This window comes from Ornithorhynchus anatinus, chromosome 7 (assembly GCF_004115215.2).
Source record: "Ornithorhynchus anatinus isolate Pmale09 chromosome 7, mOrnAna1.pri.v4, whole genome shotgun sequence".
NCBI classification, from domain to species: Eukaryota; Metazoa; Chordata; class Mammalia; order Monotremata; family Ornithorhynchidae; genus Ornithorhynchus; species Ornithorhynchus anatinus.
The window spans coordinates 41,564,599-41,589,139 of NC_041734.1; the positions used below are offsets into that span (position 1 = coordinate 41,564,599).

The 24,541-nt window shown below is 54.9% G+C and overlaps 3 protein-coding genes across 3 annotated transcripts; all 3 read right to left on the reverse strand.

The window, feature by feature from the left end:
* Nucleotides 1–1,646: 1,646 nt before the first annotated feature.
* On the reverse strand, nt 1,647–2,543 carry LOC100083708 (keratin-associated protein 10-7-like). Its single transcript, XM_016227566.2, has one exon. The coding sequence runs from the start codon at nt 2,541–2,543 to the stop codon at nt 1,647–1,649; it is 897 nt and encodes a 298-aa protein (XP_016083052.2).
* A 2,481-nt stretch (nt 2,544–5,024) lies between these two features.
* On the reverse strand, nt 5,025–12,558 carry LOC100083668 (keratin-associated protein 10-7-like). Its single transcript, XM_029068826.1, has 3 exons — nt 11,762–12,558; nt 10,829–10,974; nt 5,025–5,887 (listed from the first exon to the last, which is right to left on the reverse strand). Exons 1-3 carry the CDS (start codon nt 12,556–12,558, stop codon nt 5,025–5,027), a joined length of 1,806 nt encoding a protein of 601 aa, XP_028924659.1.
* Nucleotides 12,559–15,704: 3,146 nt separating this feature from the next.
* LOC100083616 (keratin-associated protein 10-6-like) lies at nt 15,705–24,541 on the reverse strand. The gene is made up of 3 exons (XM_039912727.1): nt 24,175–24,541; nt 20,033–20,860; nt 15,705–16,519 (listed from the first exon to the last, which is right to left on the reverse strand). The coding sequence occupies exons 1-3, from the start codon at nt 24,539–24,541 to the stop codon at nt 15,705–15,707; spliced, it is 2,010 nt and encodes a 669-aa protein (XP_039768661.1).

The window sequence follows — 24,541 nt, forward strand, 5'->3', positions numbered from 1 at the left end:
CTTTGGAGTCAGAGGTCAGGGTTCAAATCCCAGCTCTGCCACTCATCAGCTGTGTGACTGTGGGCGAGTCACTTCACTTCTCTGTGCCTCAGTTCCCTCGTCCGTAAAATGGGGATTCAGACTGTGAGCCTCATGCGGGACAATCTGATTCCCCTGTATCTCCCCCAGCGCTTAGAACAGTGCTCTGCACATAGTAAGGGCTTAACAAGTACCAACGTTATTAACAAGAGTCTGCACGTAGTAAGCTCTCAGTAGACAGCATAGATTGATTGGTTGATCCGGTGTTCTGGGAGCCTGACCTTGAAGAAGCCTGGAAAGAAGCCTTAGGGGTCACTTCATAAGGAAAACCGTGGGTCCATGTGGGGTGGGGTTTGCGTTGAACATATCCACATCCGCTCGTCTCGTGCTTCTCCGTTGATACCCGGTGCAATGCGCCGTGATGGGAGAAGGTGTCCCAGTAAGTGAAATCGCTTCCCTGCGTCCCGACACTTGCCTGCCCGGATGTACCCTTCTCAGGGCTCATCCCGTCCCAGCTCTGATTGGAATGGCAGGGGAGCATTTTGGACCCCACTCCGGAGCCTCCCCAAGTTCTCGATCCTCAGCCACGAGAGCCAGAAAGTCGGGGCTAGCAAGCCAGCGTCATCATAGTGACCGTCTACCCTTGGCCTTCTCTTGGAAAAGACCCTCCGCTGCGCACTCTTCCAGAGATGGTTGCTTTTCCTTGGCATCCAAGTGACCGGGTGTCTGAGGGCCGAGATCTCCTGGTTCCTCCTGTCATGACTAGAATTCTGGTTTTAGCACAGTATCCAGGCCCCAAAAACAGCATTTCCGGAAGCGAGGGCGTCCCCGGGCCACCGACTCACCCCACCCGGCAGGAGCCTAAGTGCAGACTCATGTCCACAAGCGCCTTGTCCTTTCGTAAGGGAAGCAGCCAGCAGATTGGCTGAGTTCGAAGGGAATACGAGGTGGTGCTTTGTTTCGAGGACATTTTGTTGTAGGAAGTGGAGCCACGCCACAACTCAGTGTTTTCAAATACTGGGGGGGGGGGCAGTGGAAGTGTTTTTGAGGATTTGGGGTGTGAGCAGTCCAATATCACTGTCGACTCTGCCAGAGGGCCAGCCCGGTACCTGCCCTCAACCCAATCCGGCCTCTCCTTTGAGGTCCTGGGAAGAACGGGGTCCTCCCAAGAAGGCTGGGCCACCCCGGGCCGGATGCCCCAAGTTGGGACTTGGCAGAAACTGCCCTAACCACGTAAGCCCAGAGCAGTATCGGAGAAGTAGCACCATTGAAAGCCAGGTTTGCTAGAGCCTATTGACTTGAGTTTATTAGGGTCAACTTGCAGGTTCCAGGACTTTGAGACAACTCAGCCAAGCAACTTTCCAGGCACGGACACGAGAGATCGTTGACGAGTGTAAGATGGGGTCCTGATGGAGGGAAAGACCAACTCAGGAGCTGGATGTTTGAGCTGTGGCCAGTGGCCCCACGGACTTTACTGGGGAGGGATCCTGGCCCAGGTAGGCTTCGGCCTGGCTGTCGTGGGGCACTGTGCTGGGGCCCATCCTGGTCCCCGGTTTGGAGAAAGACCGGAAAGGGAACAGCTTGCTGGGGCACCACTTGGACCGGCTCTGGCTTTGAGGGACTTCCTATCAGCAGCAAGACTTCTGCCCGGAAGAGACCCCGCAGCAAGCGGGTCGGCCGCAGACGGGTCGGCAGATCACAGAGACGCAGGAAGCGGCACGGCAGCAAGAGGGCTGGCAGGGGGCAGGCGCGCAGCAGCCGGGGACGCAACTAGCCGGCTTGCAGCAGACGGGCACGCAACAGACCGGGCGGCTGCAAACTGGGCGGCAGAGGAGGGATACGCAGGAAGCGGGCCGGCGGCAGGTGGAGGCGCAGCAAGAGGGCTGGCAGCAGGAGTCTCCGCAGGAAGCGCTCGGGCAGGGGGTGGACACGCAGCAGACTGGCTTGCAGCATACTGGGGTGCAGCAGACTGGCTTGCAGCATACTGGAGTGCAGCAGACTGGTTTGCAGCAAACTGGGATGCAACAAGAGCTTTGGCAGCCAGATGATTGGCAGCAAGAGTCTTGACAGCCAGTTGATTGGCAGCAAGGGTCTTGGCAGCAAGAGTCTTGACCGCAGGAGTCTTGGCAGCCAGCTGACTGGCAGCAGGAGGCTTGGCCGCAAGACTGTTGGCAACAAGATGGCGAGCAGGAGCCGGTGCAGGCCGACCGGCAGGTGCTGGGACCACAGGCCGACTGGCAGCAGGCGGGCACGCCGCAAACCGGTCGGCAGAGGAGAGCCACGCGGCAGGGGGGTGGGCAACACACCATGCTGCAGCAAACGGGCTGGCAGCAGCTGGGTTCGCAACAGGGTGGCGCGCAGCAGGGAGGTTCGCAGCAGGTCTCTCGGCAGTTGTCCGGGGCGTAGGATGAAACGTTGCAAGAACCGGGCAGGCAGACGAGGCTCCCGCAACTGCCCTCGCTCGAGCAGACGGAGACGGCAGAATCCATGGGAAGGCAGGGCCCGGGGCAGTAGGTGGCGGCCATGTCGTCTGTGGCTGGCTACGGTTGGGCCGGTGAGTGGCAAGTGGTGAGTTGGTTGCGAATGACCATCTCCACTCTGTGTGAGCCCTTTATATGCTCCGTGAGCCGCTAGATCTGTTGCAGGGCATCATTTCCTTGTTGTTGTTGTGCACGTCAGTTTCCTTCTGATCGATTTATTAGCTGTTGACGTAAGTGCCCGGGCCACTGAACTCAATTCATAACATCCTGAGTTTGGTTTGTGGCTGAGCTGGCCCATTCAGATTTCAGTCCGCCCACCCTGGCTTCCAAACATATGTTGACAGTGAAAGCGTGTCAGCCCGAGGCCGGTTTCCGCGGTGTGATATGTTGGCGTTTGGTCAGCGGGGAAGGGGATGGGGAGGCTTTTCTAAATCAGCGGTCTAAGGACAGGCTGTTCTAAACCAGTGGTCTTAGGGCCCTGGTTGACACTGAGTGACTAGCAATCCTAAAGCAGTGGAGTGGGTGTGTGAGGCCTAGATGAGGTCTTTTCAGTAAAGCTCAAACCAGTGACTAAGGTGAGACAGCCCGATGATTGTCATGAGGGGAAACATCCAGGTCCAGAGCCTCTCAGTCATGAGCGGCCAGGTCCGGCTGGGACCATTTTATGTCTGCATTCCGGGAATTTGCCTCTGCTCTGAGCGTGTGTCGGGGTATGATAGGGTGATTCTATTTATTGCTACTGTTCTTGCCTGTCCGTCTCCCCCGATTAGACTGTAAGCCCGCCTAAGGGCAGGAACTGTCTCTATCTGTTACCGATTTGTATATTGCAAGCACTTAGTACAGTGCTCTGCACATAGTAAGCGCTCAATAAATACCATTGAAGGAATAGTACAGTCCCTCGCACGTAGTAAGCGCTTAGCAAATACCATGATTATCATTATTATTCTGACAGAAGCCCTTAGTCCAGCCACCACCCTGCAGCGGGGGGTAGGGTTGAGTTTTTCCATCCCTTAAACACGGCCCCTGACGTGATTCCCAAGAGATGTTCTAAGAGCCAGAGCAAGAAGAAACCTGAACAGAAGGCTTTGGGGGTCACTGCAAAAGGAAAACCGTGAGTTCGTGAGCGGGTGACTTTTCCGTTCAAAGCGTCCGTATCTGCTCAGCCCATGCTTCTCTGTTGATGGCTGGTGGAATGTGCTACGATGGGAAAAGGTGTCCTGGCAAGTGAAGTCTGTTTCCTGCATCCCTTTCGTTCATTCAATAGTATTTATTGAGCGCTTACTGTGTGCAGAGCACTGTACTAAGCACGTGGAACGAACAAGTCGGCAACCATCCCTACATTTGTCTGCCCAGATGCGCCCGTCTCAGGGCTCGTCCTGCTCCGGCCCTGATGGGAGCAGCAGGGAAACATTTCAGGTCCCACTACGGAGTCTCTTCCCATTTCTCAGGATCCTCGATCAGTCACAAATGCCAGTCAGGCACTGTCACCAGAGTAACTATCTAACCTTGCCAATCTCTTAAGCAGGAGTTCTCTGAGGTTCTTCCATTCCAAGATCCTAGGGTAGTCACTCCCCCCAGGGTTACTTCCTTTCCTTGGCGTCTAAGTGACCAGGTATCTGAGGACGGAGAGTTCCTGGTCCTCCCGTCATGAGTAGATCTCTGTATTTTGCACAACATCTCCAGCCAGAGATAGCATTTCCCGGAGCGAGGGAGTCCCCTGACCACCAACCCGCCCCAACCGGCGCCACCAAGTCAGTGCGGAGCTACGTCCCCGAATGCCTTGTCTTGTCCGTGGACTGGCTGAGTCCCAAGGGGATACGAGACGGTGCTTTGTTTCGAGGACACTTTGATGTAGTGAGTAGAGCCGTGCCACAGCTCGGTGGTATTTTGGGGCAGTGGAGGGGGGACAGTGCAGGTGTTCTTGAGGAGTTGGGGTGCGAGCAGTTCGATTGTCACAGTCACCCCTGCCAGACTGCCGACCTGGGCGGTTCCCCGTCCCTCAACCCAAATCGGCTTCTTCTTTGGGGTCCTGGGCGGCCTGGGGTCCTTGCCAGGAGGACTGGGCCACCCCTGGCCTGATGCACTGGTTTGGACTTGACTGAGGTTGCCCCAACCCCGTGAGCCAAAAGCGAGTACGGAGCATCAACAGCAAACTGAGAGCCAGGTTAGGTAGGAGCCAGCCGACTTTGTTTATTAGCATCACCTTGAAGGTTCTTGGACTGTGAGACAACTGAGCCAAGCAACTTTCCAGACAAGGATGAAAGAGATCCTTTGACAGTGCAGGATGGAGTCCTGGTGTATGGAAGGACCCGCTCAGAAGCCTAGTTTATGGACCCCAAGGACTCTGCCGGGTGTGAGGCCGGGGATCCCGGACTGGCCTCCTGTGTGGCTAGGTAGCTGTTGGCCCGGTTGTTGTGGGGCAGTGTGCCGGGGTCCATCCTGGTCACCGGTGCGGAGAGGGGCTGGATAGGGAGCAGCAGCTCACTGGGGATGGTGGAGGCCGGCTCTGTCTCGGTGGATTCCCTATCAGCAGCAAGACTTCTGCCCGGAAGAGACCCCGCAGCACGCGGGTCGGCCGCAGATGGGCCGGCAGATCATAGAGACGCAGGAGGCGGCCCGGCAGCCAGCGGGCTGGCAGGAGGCAGGCGCGCAGCAGCTGGAGTCGCAGCAGGCCGGCTTGCAGCAGACGGGCACGCAACAGACCGGGCGGCTGCAAACGGGCCGGCAGAGGAGGGATACGCAGGAAGCGGGCCGGCGGCAGGTGGAGTCGCAGCAAGAGGGCCGGCAGCAGGAGTCTCCGCAGGAGGAGCTCGGGCAGGGGGTGGACACGCAGCAGACTGGCTCGCAGCACACGGGGGTGCAGCAGACTGGCTTACAGCAAACTGGTTCGCAGCAGACTGGCTTGCAGCAAACTGGGACTGAACAAGAGTCTTGGCAGCCAGTTGATTGGCAGCAAGAATCCTGGCAGCAAGAGGGCTGGCAGGAAGATAGTTGGCAACAAGACTGTAGGCAGCAAGGTGGCAAGCAGGAGCTGGTGCAGGCCGATTGGCAGCTGCTGGGGCCGCAGGATGCCCGGCAACCGGTGGGCGTGCCACAAACTGGTCGGCAGAGGAGAACCACGCGGGAGGTGGGTTGGCAGCACAGTGAGCTGCAACAGACGGGCTGGCAGCAGCTGGGTGCGCAACAGGATGGCGCGCAGCAGGGAGGTTCGCAGCAGGTTTCTGGGCAGTCTTCTACGTGACAAGATGAATCATTGCAAGAACCGGGCAGGCAGACGAGGCTCCCTCCACTGCCCTCGCTGGAGCGGACGGAGACGGCAGAATCCATGGGAACGCAGGGCCCGGGGCACCAGGTGGCGGCCATATCTTCCGTGGCTGGGTATGTCAGGACTGCTTTCGAACGGTCAGTGGGACGAGAATGACCATCTTTCCCCCATCTGGGCCTTTTATATCCTCCACAGCTGGCCTAATTTGTGGAATGGCATCTCTTCCTTGTTGTTGTTGGGTAGGTCAGCATCCTTTCGAGCAGCTCGTTAGAGGTGGATTTAGATTTTGGTGAAATTACCTTCTACTCATGACATCCTTAGTTTGGTTTGGGGCTGATGTGGCCCTTCCAGCCTGTTTTCTGCCACAGTCTGCACTCAAACAAAAATTGAAGCCTGCTGGCATGCGATTGGCGGGGCAGGAATGGAGTATGAGAGGCCTTCCCGAACATGTTTTCAGTGGCTGATTAGCTACCCTAGAGTAGTGGCCTATGGGTGGTGAGGAATAGTATATGCATATGTTTGTGTGGTCCTGCTTGGTTGGACACAAAGCCTTCTGTAAACATCCAGTGAGTAATCATCACTGGCCCGATGAGTTCGTGTGTGGGGAGATGGTTGTTAATGAATAATGATAATTATGGTATCTGTTAAGCGCTTACTATGTGCCGGGCACAGTACTAAGTGCTGGGGTAGATACAAGTAAATCGGGTTGAACGCCATCCAGGTCTCACATGGGGCTGACGGTCTCAATCCCCATTTTACAGATGAGGGAACTGCGGCACAGAGAAGCGAAGTGACCTGTCCAAGTTCACGCAGCGGACACGTGGTGGAGTCAGGATAGTTGTGTCCACCCCAACAGCCATGCGCAGCGAGGGGTAGTAGGGAATATCTGGTACCAAAATTGTGGCACTTTGTCTCTGCCTTCAAGGTGTGTGAATGCTGGAATGGATTCCTATCAAACAGTGCTATTTAATGCCTGCTTATCCATTCATTCAATAGTATTTATTGAGCGCTTACTATGTGCAGAGCACTGCCCTAAGCGCTTGGAATGAACAAGTCGGCAACAGATAGAGACGGTCCCTGCCCTTTGACGGGCTTACGGTCTAATCGGGGGAGACGGGCAGACGAGAACGATGGCAATAAATAGAGTCGAGGGGAAGAACATCTCATAAAAGCAATGGCAACTAAATATTCATTCCATAGTATTTATTGAGCGCTCACTGTGTGCAGAGCACTGTACTAAGCGCTTGGGATGAACAAGTCGGCAACAGATAGAGACGGTCCCTGCCGTTTGACGGGCTTACGGTCTAATCGGGGGAGAGGGGCAGACAAGAATCGGGGTGACGTACATCTCATTAAACAAAATAAAATGAATAGGGTGATGAAGATATATACAGTTGAGCGGACGAGTACAGTGCCGAGGGGGTGGGACGGGAGAGGAGGAGGAGAGGGAAAGGGGGGAGAAGAGGGTTTAGCTGCGGAGAGGTGAAGGGGGTGTAGAGGGAGCGGAGGGAAAAAGAGGGGGCTCAGTCTGGGAAGGCCTCTCGGGGGAGGTGATCTTTAAGTAGGGATTTGAAGAGGGGAAGAGAATGAGTTTGGCGGAGGCGAGGAGGGAGGGCGTCCCGGGACCGCGGGAGGACGCGGCCCGGGGGTCGACGGCGGGACGGGCGAGACCGGGGGACGGCGAGGAGGCGGGCGGCGGAGGAGCGGGGCGTGCGGGGTGGGCGGTGGAAAGAGAGAAGGGAGGAGAGGTAGGAAGGGGCAAGGTGACGGAGAGCCTCGAAGCCTAGAGTGAGGAGTTTGTTGCAGCATTCCTTCATTCAACTGTATTTATTGAGCGCTTACTGTGTGCAGAGTACTGTACTAAGCAATGTACTAAGCACTTGAAAGAACACAATATCATCAATGTTACTTCATTATCCATGGCATTTATTGCATGCTTACTGGGCACGGAACACTGTACTAAGCCCTTCTTGCTTCTATTTATTGCCATTGTTCTTGTCTGTCCGTCTCCCCCGATTAGACCGTAAGCCCGTCAGAGGGCAGGGACTGTCACTGTTACCGATTTGTCCATTCCAAGCGCTTAGTACAGTGCTCTGCACATAGTAAGCGCTCAATAAATTCTCTTGAATGAATGAAAGAGTAGAGGACAACGGAGCTGGTAGACACATTCCTGCCCCAAATGAGCTCAGAGTCAAGACAATAGTATAAGCAGATATCATCCAGCACCTAAAGAGGTAGCAGACTAGGGGAGGAGGCGGACAATAAACGACATGTAGTCCGGACATCCGATTATATGGCTAAGTATACAAGAGCTGTGTGGGGCGGGTGGGTGTGTGTGTGTGAGGAAGAGAACCTAAGGGTTAAGGGGGAGTGGACTTCAGCACACAGGTGACGTAGGAGGGAGGGACCAAAGCAGGGGGAGATGAGAGATCAATCAGGAAAGTTTCTATGGCGAGATGTGATTTTAATAGGAATTTGACGATCGGGAGAGTTGTGGTCCACCACTTGTGAAGGGGGAAGGACATTGAAGCAGGAGGCCCGGCATGAGAAAGGGTTGGATGGCAAGAGAGCAAGAAGAGAAACGGCATGGCTTAGTGGAAAGAGCACGGACTTGGGAGTCAGAGGACATGGGTACTAATCCCAGCTCCGCCACTTGTCTGCTGTGTGACTTTGGGCAAGTTACGTAGCTTCTCTGTGACTCGTTTACCTTATCTGAAAAATGGGGATTAAAAGTATGACTCCCATGTAGGGCAACCTGATGTCCTGTATCTACCCCAGTGCTTAGAACAATGCTAGGCACGTAGTAAGTGCTTAACAAATACTGTAATAATTATTATAATTAATAAGAACGAGGCAAAGTAAGTTGATATTAGATGAAGATGTGTTTGGGCTGCGCTACAGTGGGAGAGGAGTTTCTGTTTGGGGAGTTGGATGGGCAGTGATTGGACATTTTTGGTGAGTGGGGAGATGATCACAGAATGATTTCATAGGAAAACAGTCTGGGCAGCAGAGTGAAGAAAGTACTGGAGAGGGGAGACTGGAAGTAGGGAGGTCAGCGAGGAGGCTGATGCGGTCATCCAGAAGGGATATGACAAGCGACTGGACCAATGCGATATGATTACAAGTTGGTTGGAAGGGGAGGGGTGGATTCTGGAGATGGTGTGAAGAGAGACCTGGCCAAATTTGGAGAGTTAGTAATAAAAATAATAATGGTATTTATTAAGCACTTACTCTGTGCCAAGCTCTGTCCTAAGCACAGGGGTAGATATAAGGTAATGAAGTTGTCCCACCTGGGGCTACAGTCAGAATCCCCATTTTACAGATGAAGTAACTGAGGCACGGAGAAGTGACTTGCCCAAAGTCACACAGCCGACAAGTGGTGGAGGCGGAATTAGAACACATGACCTCTGACTCCCAAACCCGTGCTCTTAGTAGTTAGTCTTTAGAATGTAAGCTCGCCGTGGGCAGGGAATGTGTCTGCTTATTGCTCTGCTGTACTCTCCCAAGTGCTTAGTACAGTGCTGTGCACACGGGAAGCACTCGGTGAATCGACTAGATGAATGAAGAGTTGGAGAGAGATGAGTCAAGGTTGTGAGCTTGAGAGACAGGGAGAATGGTGATGTTGTAGCAAGTGATGGGAAAGTGGAGGGGAGGTTTTAGCAGAGAAGGTAAAGAATTCATATTTTGGACATGTTGGGTTTGAGGTGATGGTGGGATAGATGGGTAGATGTGTCTTGAAGACAGGAGGAACCGCCCAATTTTAGGGAAGGGGTGAGGTCACGCTAGGACGTATAGATTTGGGAGCCAACTGCAAAGAGATCACAGTTGAGGCCGTGGAAGGGGATGACAACCCAAAGGAGTGGGTTCAAATGGAGTATAAAAGTGGACAGAGAACTGAATCTGGAGGGATCCCACAGTTTAGAATGGGAATAAGAGGAAGAGAAAATAAAATAGTGACAGAAGTGGCCAAAGAGGTAGGAGGAAAGCAGGAGAGGAAAGTTTTGCAGAGAAACCAAGGCTTCTTAGTGTTTCCAGAAGGGGATTTTCCCCAGTATCAAAGCTTATCCAGAAGACACCCCTTGCAGTAGATGGCAAGGAGGAGGTCATGGATGGCTTTATAAAAAGCAGTTTCACTGGAGTGGAGAGGGCGGAGGCTGGATTTGAGGGTATGGAGATGGAGACAGCGAGAGTGAACAACTCGCTTGGACAGAAATGGTCAAGGGAGATGAGGAGCGATACCTAGAATGATGCAGAAGGGGCCAGGTGGGGATTTTTTATAACAGGACTTGTGTAGGCATCTTTGAAAATGGAAGGGACTGAGCCACTGGTGAGTGATCTGTTAAAGCTGGAGGTCCGGGAGAGAAGAAAGATGAATGCAAATGCTTTGATAAACTACGGGGTAAGGGGGTCAGAAGGGAAGATGGAGGTGATCGATTTTGAAAGTAGGCAGGAGGCCTACTCATTGAGAATCAGTTGGGAAAGATGGGAGGTGAGTGAGACTGGTAAGAGCGGATAGCGACTGAGTAGTTCAAGGGAAGTTTTTGGGGTGGTCACGATCGCTGTTGGTGTGAGGGTTCTGTCCAACAGATACCCTGTGTAGAATGGAATGTTCCCATGTTTGCACAACATGCCTGACATGATTGCCAAGGGGATTCTGGGGAGGTTGGTCAAAGAGAAGTCTAGGGAGAAGGTTTAGGGGCCACTGCAAGAATGAGGTTTCAAGGCCCCGATCAGATGGGGATTCTAGGCAAGGTTTCCTCCGTGGCTTGTCCCGTGTTCCTCTGTCAGTCCCTGGTAATACATGCTGTGACCTTCTTCCCTGCAGAACCCGACCTGTGGAGCCCAGGTAAACCAGTATCAGGGATCATCTTGCCCCTGGACCTCATTGTTGTGGCATGTAATCTTTGTCCAAGCTTTTGGGTCTCTTGGGGGCCACAGATAATCAGTCCAGAGCTGGTAAGGGAGCCACAGTGGAGTTACTTTGTAACCTGGAGAAGCTCTCGGGCGTGTCCTCTGGTTCCCGCTATTCCACGGTGGCTAGGGTTACAGAGCCTAGCGCCGCTACTTTTCCGCGGACTCGAGGTGACCGGGTACCTGAGGACAGAAGATTCCTGTCCTCGTGTCCCGTTCAGGAGTCTGGTTATAGCGTGGAGCCCCGGTCGGAAGCAGCGGTTCATGGAGCGGAGGAGTCCCCTGACCACAGCCTGCCAACTGACGGGCATCTAATATGGCGATGCCGAGTCACATCCGAGTACTTCTTTTAGCCGGAGAGATGGGAGGTGATCCTTTATTGCCTGGACGTTTTGTCACCGTGGGGTCAGTCAGTGAGCTGTGTGCTGGAATAGGGCACGGATGTGCTCTTGAGGAGCTGGCGCGCGAGCATTCCGGAGGCACCGTCATCCCCTTTGCTGGAGGGCAGCACTGGGAACTTCCCCCAGCCTCCAACCATGCCGGTTTTCCTTTGGGGTCTGGTCATTCCTTGCCAAGAGGGCCAAGCCATCCTGAACTTGGTGCCCCACTTAGGACTTGGCTAACGCCACCCTAACCCTGTGAGCCCAGAGGAGTGACAGAGCCCAGAGTGGTAATGGGGCAGCGGCGGCGGCGAGAGCCAGGTTGGGTAGGAGCCGGCCAACTTAGTTTATTAGGGTCATCCTGGAGGTTCCCGGACTCAGCCGAGCGACGTTCAAGAGGTGGGCACCAGAGATCCTTCATGGGGTAGGGCAGGGTCCCGGTAGAGAAGAAACAGCACAGGAACTGAGTGCTGGACCAGTAGCCAGTTGGTTCCACGGGCTCTGCCGCGGTGCAAGGCCGGGGCCACGGCACTGACCTTCTGCGTGGCCAAGGTGGATGTCGGCCCGGCCGTTGTGGGGCAGTGTGCTGGGGTCCGTCCCGGTCGCCGGTGCGGAGAGGGGCTGGAAAGGAAGCGGCTCACTGGGGGGACCACTGGGGGTGGTGGAGGCCGGCTTTGGCTCTGTGGACTCCCTCTCAGCAGCAGGACCTCTGGCCGGAAGTGACCCCGCAGCAGGCGGGCCGGCCGCAGATGGGTCGGCAGATCGCAGAGACGCAGGAGGCGGCCCGGCAGCCAGCGGGCTGGCAGGGGGCAGGCGCGCAGCAGCTGGAGTCGCAGCAGGCCGGCTTGCAGCAGACGGGCACGCAACAGACCGGGCGGCTGCAAACTGGGCGGCAGAGGAGGGATACGCAGGAAGCGGGCCGGCGGCAGGTGGAGTCGCAGCAAGAGGGCCGGCAGCAAGGGTCTCCGCAGGAGGCGCTCGGGCAGGGGGTGGACACGCAGCAGACTGGCTCGCGGCCTACGGGGACGCAGCAGACTGGTTTGCAGCATACGGGGGTGCAGCAGAATGGCTTGCAGCAAACAGGGATGCAGCAAGAATCTTGACAGCATGCTGACTGACCGCAAGAGTCTTGGCAGCCAGCTGACTGGCAGCAAGAGTCTTGGCCGCAAGACTGTTGGCAGCAAGATGGCGAGCAGGAGCCGGTGCAGGCCGACCGGCAGCCGGCGGAAACGCCGCAGACCGGTCGGCAGAGGAGGGCCACGCGGCAGGGGGGTGGGCAGCACGCCGCGCTGCAGCAAGCGGGCTGGCGGCAGCCGGGTACGCAACAAGATGGCGCGCAGCAGGGAGGTTCGCAGCAGGTCTCTGGGCAGTTGTCCAGGGGATACGATGAACCGTTGCAAGAACCGGGCAGGCAGACGAGGCTCCCGCAACTGCCCTCGCTCGAGCAGACGGAGACGGCAGAATCCATGGGAACGCAGGGCCCGGGGCAGTAGGTGGTGGCCATGTCGTCAGTGGCTGGCTACGGTTGGTCTGAGGGCAAGTGGCGAACAAGACGAGAATGATCATCTCCCTCTGCGTGCAGCTTTTATATTTCCCACAGCCAGTCAGGTACGTGGCAGGGCATCTTTTCCTTGTTGTTGTTGTGCAGGTCAACTTCCTTCAGAACAGCTCATTAGCGATCGCTTTAGATACAGGTGAAATCGCGTTCGACCCACAACATCCTTAGTTTGGGTTGTGGGTGATGTAGCACGTGACGACTACTCCCTGTCCCATTCAGTCCCCAGACATAAGTTAATGATAATGATAATGATAACGATCGTGGCATTTGTTAAGTGCTTACTACGTGCCAGACACTATGCTAAGCACTGGGGTGGATACAAGCAAATCGGGGCAGACACAGTCCCTGCCCCACCTGGGGCTCAGTCTCAACCCCCATTTTATAGATTAGGTAACAGGCTCGGAGAAGTGAAGTGAGTTGCCCCAGGGTCACCCAGCGGACGAGTGGCGGAGCCGGGATTAGAACCCGTGCTCTGTCCACTGTGCCGTGCTGCTTCTGACAGTTGATGGCCTGAGCAGGTCAGCTCGTGGCAGGGGCAGGTGGTAGATCTGGGAAGTGGGTGGGAGATCTCTTCATTGAGAGGTGGCTGGAAAGGATGAGAGGGTGAAAAGGACTGTTAGAGGGGAGAGGGACTGAGTAGGTTAGGGGAAGTTTTAAGGGAGATCTCGCCTGTTCCTGGTGGGAGGCTTCTATCCAGCAAGACACACCTCTGTGGGGAGTCGTGGGGGGTTTGCCCCCCATTGAGCTGGCAAGATTGGAAAGGGATGTCCTCCAAAGATTCCGGTGGAATGTGCTGTGATGGGAGAAGACCGCGCTGTGAGCAAACCACCTGCCCTACGGTCTCCAAGTGGGATTCTAGGATGCACCGGCACAGGTCCCCTTGGGGCCACAAATAACCAGTCAAGGGCTGGGAAGGGGCCCACAGTGCAGTTACTAGGTATTCTGGTGAGGCTTTGTGCATGCCCTGTGGTTCTTGCTCTTCCAAGAACCCTGTCCCTACCCTGTCTGTACCGCAGAGGATTCCTGTCCGGTCCTGAGGAGGATTCCGCATATCACCTAGACCCCAGGAGAGAATCAGCAGGTCCCAGAGTGAAGGAGTCCTCTGACCTCTGACCCTCCCCAGCTGGCAGGTGTCCACTCTGGTGGTGTGCAGTCAGGTCTGAATGCATCGTTGAGCTGCGGATTGGTTGGGTTCCTGGGAACAGAAGGTGGTTCTTTATTGCAAGGAGTATGAGAGCTGTGCCACCGGTCAGTAAGTGATCATCCAACCTGGAAAGGCTCTTGTGCACTCTCTGTGTTTCCCACTGTTTCTAAGGCCATGAACCCTCTGCTCCGCCTTCCCCCTAACATTACTTACTTTCCTTAGCATCCAAGCACCCAGATGCCTGAGGAAAGCATCTCCTATCTTCCTATAGTGAACAGGATTCTGGTTATTACCCAGACCCCGGGGTCAAGAACACCAGTTCCCAGAACCAGGGAGCCTCCCGAGCACTAGCCGGCCCCAGCTGCTGGGTGTCCGCTTTGTCGTCCCGGGACTGTGTCCGAGGACACCGAGTCTTGTCTTGGGGAAGAGCACCCGGATTGAAGTCTGAGTCCCTGGCGGACACAAGTCCTTCAGTGGCGTCTGTTGGGCACTCCCTGGGTGCAGAACATTTTATTAGACTGTTGCGAAAGTACAATATAGTTGTAGACGGCCCTACTTACAATCTAGTGGGAAGACAGAAATCAAAATGTATTTTAGAAAGGGGAGGCGGCAGAGTATAAGGAAGTGTTGTGGGGCTGCGGGGTGGTGTGAGTATCAAAGTGCTTAGGAGGAAGAGACCCGTGGGTCTCGCTGATGCAGAAGGGAGAGAGAATAAGGTGGGGAGATGAGAGATTAGTCAGGGCAGGGTTTAGTGGGGATATGATTTTATCAAAGCCTTGAAGATGGGGAAAGTGGTGGTCTCTCAGTTATGAAGGTGGAGGGAGTTTCAGGCAGGAGGAGACTGAGCACGAGGTGATGAGACAAGTTTCAGGAAAGAGAGATGAGGTTAAAAGTAATAATAATAATAATAACAGTGATGGTATTTGTTAAGCACTATGTGCCAAGTACTGTTCTAAGCAGTAGGGTAGGTAGAAGGTAATCAGGTTGTCCCACGTGGGGCTCATATTCTCCATCCCCATTTTACAGATGAGGTAACTGAGGCACAGAGAAGTTAAATGACTTGCCCCAAGTCATACAGCTGATAAGTGGCGAAGCCGGGATTAGAACCCACAACCGCTGACTCCCAAGCCACATAGGTTGGTGTTAGAGGAGTTAAGTGGGCGGACTGGGTTGCAGAGGGAGAGGATTGAGGTTAGGTGGGGTGGGAGAGCTGATTGAGCCCCTTAAAGTCAAAAGTACTTTGTTGCACGGACATTTGGTTGTGGTGGAAAGAGTTTGGCAGCAGTCAGTAAGCCCTGGCACTGCAGGAAGCAGTGCGATTGTCTCCTGGGACCCGGGGTGCGAGCCCTCCAGAGGCACTGGCAGCCCTATTAGAGCGCAGGTCTGGGTTTTTTCCCACCTGCCCCCACCCGGCCTCTGTCTCTCAGAGTCCCAGGCAGCCGAAATCCAGCTCTCACCAAGAGGATCAAGACGTCCCTGGCCTGCTGCCCCGAGTAGGGATTTAGCCAAATCCACCCTAACCCTGGCGAAGCCCAAGTAGTGACAGAGCAGCATCAATACGGAGAGCCAGGTTCCGTAAGAGCCAGCCGGCTTAGTTTATTAGAGTCATCCACGAGGTCCCTGACTGTGAGACAGTTCCGCCAAGCAACTTCCCAGACACGGACACGAGAGATCATTCGCGAGTGTGAGGCCAGGTCCCGGTGTGCGGAAGGACCCACGGAAGAGCCGGGTGCTTGAGCCGTAGCCAGGGAGCCCGGGGACTATGATGGGGTGTGAAGCCAGAGGTGCCAGACGGGCCTCCTGAGTGACATCGGTGGGTGTTGGCATGGCTGAGCCGGGGCAGCGGGCTGGGGTCCGTCCCGGTCACCGGTGTGGAAGGGGCCTTGAGGGGAACAGCTCACCGGGGGCCACCGTAGTGGAGGCCGGCTCTGTCTCGGTGGATTCCCTATCAGCAGCAAGACTTCTGCCCGGAAGAGACCCCGCAGCAGGCGGGCCGGTCGCAGATGGGCCGGCAGATCATGGAGACGCAGGAGGCGGCCCGGCAGCCAGCGGGCTGGCAGGGGGCAGGCGCGCAGCAGCTGGAGTCGCAGCAGGCCGGCTTGCAGCAGACGGGCACGCAACAGACCGGGCGGCGGCAAACGGGCCGGCAGAGGAGGGATACGCAGGAAGCGGGCCGGCGGCAGGTGGAGTCGCAGCAAGAGGGCCGGCAGCAGGAGTCTCCGCAGGGGGCGCTCGGGCAGGGGGTGGACACGCAGCAGACTGGCTCGCAGCATACGGGGGTGCAGCAGACTGGCCTGCAGCATACGGGGGTGCAGCAGACTGGCTTGCAGCAAACGGGGAGGCAGCAAGAGTCCTCACAACCAGCGGATTGGCCGCAAGAGTCCTGGCAGCAAGAGTCTTGGCAGCAAGATGGCGAGCAAGAATTGGCGCAGCCCAAATGGCAGGTGCTGGGGCCACAGGATGACCGGCAAACTGGCCGGCAGAGGAGAGACACACGGCAGGGGGGTGGGCAGCACACTGTACCGCAGCAGGCTGGCTGGCAGCAGCTAGGTACGCAACAGGAAGGCGCGCAGCAGGCAGGTTCGCAGCAGGTCTCTTGGCAGTTGTCCAGGGCGTAGGATGAAACGCTGTAAGAACCGGGCAGGCAGACGAGGCTCCCGCAACTGCCCTCGCTCGAACAGACGGAGACGGCGGAAGCCGTGGGAATGCAGGGCCCGGGGCAGCAGGTGGAGGCCATATTGTCAGTGGCTGGGTACGGGTGGTCTGAGGAGAAGAGGTGAGTGGGCTGGGGATGGCCGTCTCCCCTCTGTGCATGGCTTTTATATCCGCTACAGCCAGCCCGATTCGTGGCAGGGCATCTTTTCCTTGTTGTTGTTGTTGTTTAGGTAGGCTTCCTTCTGGACAGCTCATTAGAGATGGATTTAGGTGCCGGTGAAATCGGGTTCAACCCATAACATCCTTAGTTTGGTCGGTGGCTAACAATCCTGTGTGCTCCGCTTGGACTCCAAACTTAAGCTGATGGTCAACACGGGTCAGCCTCGGGCAGTGTTTAGCTGAGGGAACCGTTTACGTGCTGTCGATCAGGTAGGGATGGTGAGAGACCATCCCAAATCGAGAATCCCGGGACCCTGATTCTCTGTGCGGGTCCGGTGATCCTAAGGCCTGAGCTGGAGTGTGCCTGCCTATATATGTCCCCGTTGAGCGGGGCTCAAACCCTCTGAAAAGGCCCAGTGAGTTGGGATAGTGGCCTGATAGCTGGACTGGTTAAAAAAAAGAATCCTTTGGGATGTCCCACCCTCCCAGTCGGGATTATCCAGGTCTGGCAGGCAACTGGTCTTGACATTCAGTGGCTTTGCCTCTGCCCTCGGGCTGGGAGGGCTGTAGAATAGGATCCTGAAGGAGTGTTTTGTCCAGCAGACAATCATCCATGGTGGGTAGTGCGGAGTTTACCCGTCACTGAGAGCCAAGTCCTAGCGTGAGTGTAATGGGATGGTTCGAGAGTCTGGCCAAGAAGAAGCCTGGATGGAAGGCTCGAGGGCCTCTATGAGGGTAAACCTGTGTGTCCCTAAGCGGATGGGTGTTGGTTTAAGGCCCGTCACCTTGGCTTGTCCTGTGCTCCATCGGTGCCTGGTGGAACTCGCTGTGATTGGGGAAGGAGCTCCTGTGAGTGATTGTGGCTGCCCAGGTGCACCAGGCTCAGGGCTCATCTTGCTCCGCTCCAAACTCGAGTGGCGAGTGAGCTTCCCAAACCCCAAGACTTTGGTTTCCCTGGCGGCCACAAACCATAACCAGACCGGGTGGGAAAGCCAGCCTCACACTAGTGAAGTTTCACTAGTTTGGTCATCTAATCTAGCAAGGATTTTGGGCATTCTCTTGGTTTCCTGCTGACCCTAGGGCCCTGGTCCCTCTTCTACCTATGCTTCTAATGTCACTCACTTTCCTAGGAAACAAATCAGTGAGATGATTAAAGATGGAAACCTCCTGCCCTTTTGGCCCAGCAGGATTCTGGTTATTGCCCAGAGTCCAGGAAGAAACGGCAGTTCCCGGAGCCCGGCAGTCCCCCGCGCATCCATCACCCCCAGTTGCCGGATATGCCGTGTATCACACCGGGCCCGTATCCAAGCCCGCTCTGTCTTGTCCTGGCCCTGGACAAAAGTCTGAGTCCCTGGTGGACACAAGTCACTCAGTGGTATTCTTCAAACACTCCCTGTGTGCAGAGTATTGTGCTGAGACCTCGGGAGAGTTACAATATAGTTGGTCGACTTGATCCCTGCTTTCAAGGAACTTCCAATCTAGTGGGGCGGGAGATTTTAAAGTAAATTTCAGATAGGGGAAGCAGCAGAATTATACAGAAACATACTTAAGTGCTGTGGGGCTCAGAGTGGGTGAGTAATAAAATGCTTAGGGGAACATTTTAAGGAGAGGTTGTCATTGTGGGGAGAGCCTTGCCAGCAGTTAACAAGCTCTGACTTTGATGGCAAAAACTGCTCACTATTGGCTTCAAGACTCTCCATCTTCTTGCCCCTTCTTACCTCTCACCTCCTTTCTCGCCTTCTACAGCCCAGTCGACAGACACACTCTGCTTCTCTGGTGCCAACCTTCTCACTGTGCCTCATTCTCGCCTGTCCCGCCGTCGACTCCTGGCCCACGTCCTACCTCTGGCCTGGAATGCCTTCCCTCCTCACATCTGCCAAGCTAGCACACTTCCCCCCTTCAAAGCTCACCTCCTCCAGGAGGCCTTCCCAGACTAAGCCCCCCTTTTCCTCCGCTCTTCCCCTCCCCATCGCCCCGACACACTCCCTCTGCTCTACCTCCATCCCCGCCCCCCAACACTTGTGTATATATGTACATATTTATCATTCTATTTATTAATGATGTATATATATATATAATTCTATTTATTCATATCTGTGCTATTGATGTCTGTTTACTTGTTTTGATGTCTGCCTCCCCCGCTCTAGACTGCGAGCCCACTGTCAGGGATTGTCTCTATTTGTTGCTGAATTGTACTTTCCAAGCGCTTAGTTCAGTGCTCTGCAAATAGTAAGCGCTGAATAAATACAATTGAATGATGGAATGAATAAACAGACCCAAGGGTGCAGGTAATGTAGAAGGGAGAGAGAATAGGGTGGTAAGTTAGGGGAGAGTTTAGGGGAGATATGATTTTAGCAAGGCTTTGAAGATGGGGAGAGTAGCGGGCCGTTGGACATGAAGGTGGAGGGAGTTCCGTGGAGGAGGGAGAGTGTGACCAGGGGTCACTGGCAAATGAGATGAGATAGAGTAGGTAGGTTGGTGTTAGAGGAGGGAAGTGGGTGGGCTGAGATGTAGACGGAGAGGATTGAGGTTAGGTGGGATGTGAGAGTTGATCGATGCCTCAGAGCCTTCGTTGCAAGTAGAGTTCGTCATTGTGGGGAGAGTCTCGCCGGCAGCCAACAAGCTCTGACTCTGATGGCAGCATGGGAGTGTCTCCTGAAGCTGGGGTGCGAGTACTTCCGCGTCACAGTCAGTCCTGTCCAACTGGGTCTGGGCCTGGGTCTTTTCATTCATTCAGTAGTATTTATTGAGTGCTTACTATGTGCAGAGCACTGTACTAAGCGCTTGGAATGGACAAATCGGTAACAGATAGAGACGGCCCCTGCCCTTCGACGGGCTTACGGTCTAATCGGGGGAGACGGACAGACGAGAACAATGGCGATCAATAGAATCAAGTCTTTTCCCCACCCGACCTCTCTCTCTCTCTCTCTCTCTCTCTCTCTCTCAGAGTCATAGGCAGCCAAAACCTGATTCTCACTAAGTGGATCAGGCCACCCTTGGCTTGGTGCCCACAGTCGGAATTTAGCCGAATCCACCCTAACCCTGCAAACCCCAAACAGTGAGAGAGCAGCGGAACGCTGAGAGCCAGGTTGGGTAGGAGCCAGCTGACAGTTTATTAGAGTCACCCAGGAGATTCCTGGACTGGGAGACGACTCAGCCAAGCAACTTTCCAAACAGGAACAAAAGAGGTTTTTTGCCAGCATAAGGTGGGGTCCTGATGTGTGGAAGGCCCCCTCAAGAGTCTAGGGTATGAGCTGTAGCCAGGAGCTGTGTGGACTATGCGGGGTGCGAAGACTGAGGTGCCAAAGTGGTCCCCAAAGTAGGCCTGGTGGGCTTTAGCCCAGCTTTTGGGGGATAATGTGCAGTATGCTGTGAGGGAAGGGGCTGGAAGGGGAGCAGCTCACTGGCGGACCCCCAAGCGTGGTGGAGGCCGGCCCTGGTTTTGCGGGGCTCCCCGTTAACAGCAAGACCTCTGGCCGGAAGTGACCCCGCAGCAAGCGGGCCGGCCGCGGATGGGTCGGCAGATCACAGAGGCGCAGGAGGAGGACCGACAGCAAGAGGGCTGGCGGGGGACAGACGCGCAGCAGCTGGAGACGCAGCAGGCCGGCTTGCAGCGGACGGGCACGCAACAGACCGGGCGGCTACAAACTGGGCGGCAGAGGAGGGATACGCAGGAGGCGGGGCGGCGGCAGGTGGAGACGCAGCAAGAGGGCCGGCAGCAGGGGTCTCCGCAGGAGGCATTTGGGCAGGGGGTGGGCACGCAGCAGACTGGCTCGCGGCCTACGGGGACGCAGCAGACTGGTTTGCAGCAAGTGGGGAGGCAGCAAGAGTCTTCGCAGCCAGCTGATTGACAGTTAGCGGATTGGCCGCAAGAGTCTTGGCAGCAAGACTGTTGGCAACATGAGTCTTGGCAGCAAGATGGTGAGCAGGAGCCGGTGCAGGCCAACTGGCAGGTGCTGGGGCCACAGGATGACTGGCAGCCGGCGGGCGCGCCGCAAACCGGCCGGCAGAGGAGAGCCACGCGGCGGGGGGGTGGGCAGGACCCCGCGCTGCAGCAAGCGGGCTGGCAGCGGCTAGGTCTGCAACAGGATGGCGCGCAGCAGGGAGGTTCGCAGCAGGTCTCTTGGCAGTTGTCCAGGGGACACGATGAACCGTTGCAAGAACCGGGCGGGCGGACGAGACTCCCGCAACTTCCCTCGCTTGAGCAGACGGAGACGGCGGAGGCCGTGGGAATGCAGGGCCCGGGGCAGAAGGTGGCGTCCGTATCGTCGGTTGCCGGGTACGGTTGGGCTGAGGGGGAGAGGTGAGTGGAAAAAGGATGAGCCTCTCCCCCCAGGCGGGGGTTTTATATCTGCCATGGCCAGCCTGATTTGTGGCAGAGCATCTTTTCCTTGTTGTTGTCGGGTAGATCAGTTTCCTTCCGAACGGCCCATTAGCAGTGGATATAGGCTCAACTCTTAACGTTCTTAGTTTGGTTTGAGGCTGATATGGCTCGTCCAGGCTGCTACCTGTCTCCCTCAGCACCCAATCATAAATCAAAGATCGAAGTGTATCAGCTCTGGACTGGCTTCAGCTGCGCGCTCTGCTCCTCCGCTTTTCAGATAGAACTTTCTCTCTAGCCAAGATTATCATCTTTCTCATAGTTGACAATGAACAGCGGCACGATCCTGGTGGGAAACGATGAAAGAATGATTGACTTTATAAACCAGGGTAGACAAAATATGTCTGAGACCTGCAATCCAGAGATTTGCCTTCCACGTAGACCTCCAAATGGATTAAACTCAATGGGGGTGACTGGCATGTTTTCCAGAAAGGTGAACTTCAACTCTTAAAGTTGTAGTTGAATGGTTTTATCAGCCATTATCATCAGGTTCCTAGTCAAATCCCACAGGCTGACCCAAAGGTTTTACCAGAACTGAGGATGTGGATTCTTTCCTACTTTTGCTTAAGTGTGTCTCTCTGTCTCCTACTTCAGTTTAACACCTGCCCCAATCTCACTGGTACTCTCCGGGCACAGTCTTCTTATAGCAATTCTTCTCATACCCTTGGAAGGGGATTATACACCCTATGGGAGGTCGATTCAAAATTACTGACGGATAATCATAAAAGCAATAATACAGACACAAGCTTATGTGAGTTGAGACATTCCCCAAAACAAGGAAGAACGAATAGAATCACATATGCTACCTGCCAGACGGTGTCCATTTATTAAGCAAATCAAGATGCGTTTTCAAAATGACTATCAACACAACATAGTGAAATAACATATTATTGAATGTTAAATTACCTTAGATGTACCTGAGAATGACGGCAGAAGCAGAGTGCACTCACAGAGGATCTAATGTGTGCTTCACCAAACTCTAAAAATATCCTCTCAAAAGGACTCGGTAAATATCAGGGTGCTAACACCAAAATTATTTTTTCCACAAAGGAATGATATTCCATATTTAGGAATGACCCCGACTCTGCTTGTTGTAAGGAAAGTTAATAGAACAATTTTATTTTCATTCATCATGTTGCTTGAATATTCACTTTCCCAAGAAAAGGTTTGTTATCGGGGAATGTTTTCATTAAAGTGAAAGAAGCAATACCAAATCAATGAGAGTTAAGCGCTTCTTTCCTGAATTAGATTTTGGACAGATGATGTCTTGGGAATCACAGGTGTGTCAGCAGATTCGAGATTCGCAGGATCTGCAGGATGTATAGGAAACTGGTGGGCAGCAGTGGGATTGGCAGGAGGTAGGGCAACAGCCCGTTGGCTTAGAGCAGATCGGCTCCCAGGTGGAATTTTTATGCCAGCCCGTGTGACGTGACCTGGCCCCTGGGTCATTCTGTTGGGCTCGTCCCAAATGTCCTGCCTTTGGGACATTATTCTGCTTTTTGCCTCCTAATGCACAACAATGTTATGTTGTCTTTGGCGGAGATCCCTCTGGGTCTTTCCGCATGCAGGGTTCAGTTCCTGGCTTGGAAGCTGAAATGGCAGGCTAATCACTAGGGAGAGGTGGTGATTGTAAGTGCTTTGAGGCAGGGGTTATGGGTACCTACTCTATCTATCTGCACACTACAGTGATCTCTACCAAGTAAGTGGTCAATAAATTCCCTTGATTGATTGATTTGATATGCTCGGGATTTTCTCATGACCTCGGAAAGCCTGTCCCGGCCACTGGTTGCTTGACCCTCTCTGAAGGGCTTGCTGTCGACATGGACATCTCCTCAGGAGGGGAAAACTACGTGAAAATATCTCCGTCAAACATACAGAGCAAGCCAGGCTCCCCAGTGATGTTTCGGATTTTGCCAGCTATCCCGGCCTCCATATAGACAAAAAATTCTACTATTTGTTTAGTGGTAAGCAGTCTGTGACTGCTAGGTCTCAAACACTGCTCTAAGCACTGGAGTAGATCAAGTTGGGCACAGTTCATGTCCCACATGATGCTCAAAGTCTTAACCCCCATTTTACCCATGAGATAGCCGAGGCACAGAGAAGTTAAGTGATTTACCCAAGGTCACGCAGGAGACGTGGAAGAGCTGGGATTAGAACCTAGGTCCTCCTATTCCCAGGCACGTGCCCTTTCCAGTAGATTATGCTGCTTCCCAAAGACAATAGACAAAATCGGTGAGAAGAAATCCTGATCTGTCCCCAAACTTTGCCCAGAGAACTCCAGGGCAGCAGTCTGGTCTTTACAGTTACCTCAGTCACTACAGTCCTATAGTTCTACCGAACTGGACCCAAGTCCGCAGCCTTCACGGGACACTCCGGAGCTTGCCGAGGGTGCTTTGGCTTTGACGGCGGCCTCCGCTTTCCCTAACGAGCCCTACGAAGAAGAGTCGGGTCCCTGGCTTCTCTGTATAGACTGTAAATTCCTTATGGACAGGGATCGCATCTACCAAATCTCGTATTCTTAGCCTAGTATTCTGCACACGGTAAGTTCTCGATATATACCACTGATTGCTTGATTAACCCATGTAGTCCTGACTGAGCAGAGAGAGGGACCCTCCAGGGGGATTATTGCTTTCTTTGACCAAGGCCCTCCCCGTGGAGCACGTGCTGAAACTGAAGAGAAAAAAGCAATTCTGTGGTTCGCAAGTCTTCTGAGCAGTCTGGGCTAAAGAGCATGGCCGTAGCCTGGGTGGAATGAGAAGCCATTTTTCAAGTGCCAGGTACAAGATAGTTTATTAAGTGGAACTGAAAGGTGGCTCACGATGTGGAGAAGGGCAGAGTCTGGAGGAGTGGCGAGTCCCTGAAGAGCAAGCCCTGGACCAAGGTGAAATGGTCAAGGGGAAGACCAAGTGAGGAACTGCTTGGGGAACTTTCCTCGAGCAAGGTTGGAGAGAGCCCTGGTTGGGAACCAGACTCACCCATTCCGTAGCCATGACAATCGGGGTCTCGATGGGTGACGTGTTGATGAGGAGCGTGGCTTAGGTGCATCGGGATGAGAACCTTGGCCCCCACCCTGCGTCAACTGTGCGGCGACGTGCTGGTCAGATGGAACTCGTTCAACAGCAAGCGGGGCTGGGACAAGCAGTTTGGCAGAGGAGAGAATTACAGGAGACCGGTGGGCAGCTGGAAGACTAGCAGGAGGTGGGGCAACAGGCCACGGGCTTACAGCAGACGGGCACGCACACGACGGGCCGGCAGCAAGATGGTTGGCAGCAGGAGGACTGGCAAGGGCCGGACCCGCAGCAGACTGAGCCGCAGCAACTGTCCCGGCCACAGGCCGGCTGGCAGCAGGAGGCCTGGCAGGGGCCGTCTCCGCAGGAAGAGGCCGAGCCGCAGCCAGTCCCGCAGGGCGCACCGCAGGCCGGGCGGCAGAGCAGAGCCACGCGGGAGGCTGGGCGGCAGCACGGGGTGGGACAGCAAGTGGGTTTGCAACAGACGGGAACGCAGCACACGGGCTCGCAGCACACGGGCTCGCAGCACACGGGCACGCAGCAAGACGGCCGGCAGCAGGGGGAGCAGCAGTTGTCGGCCAT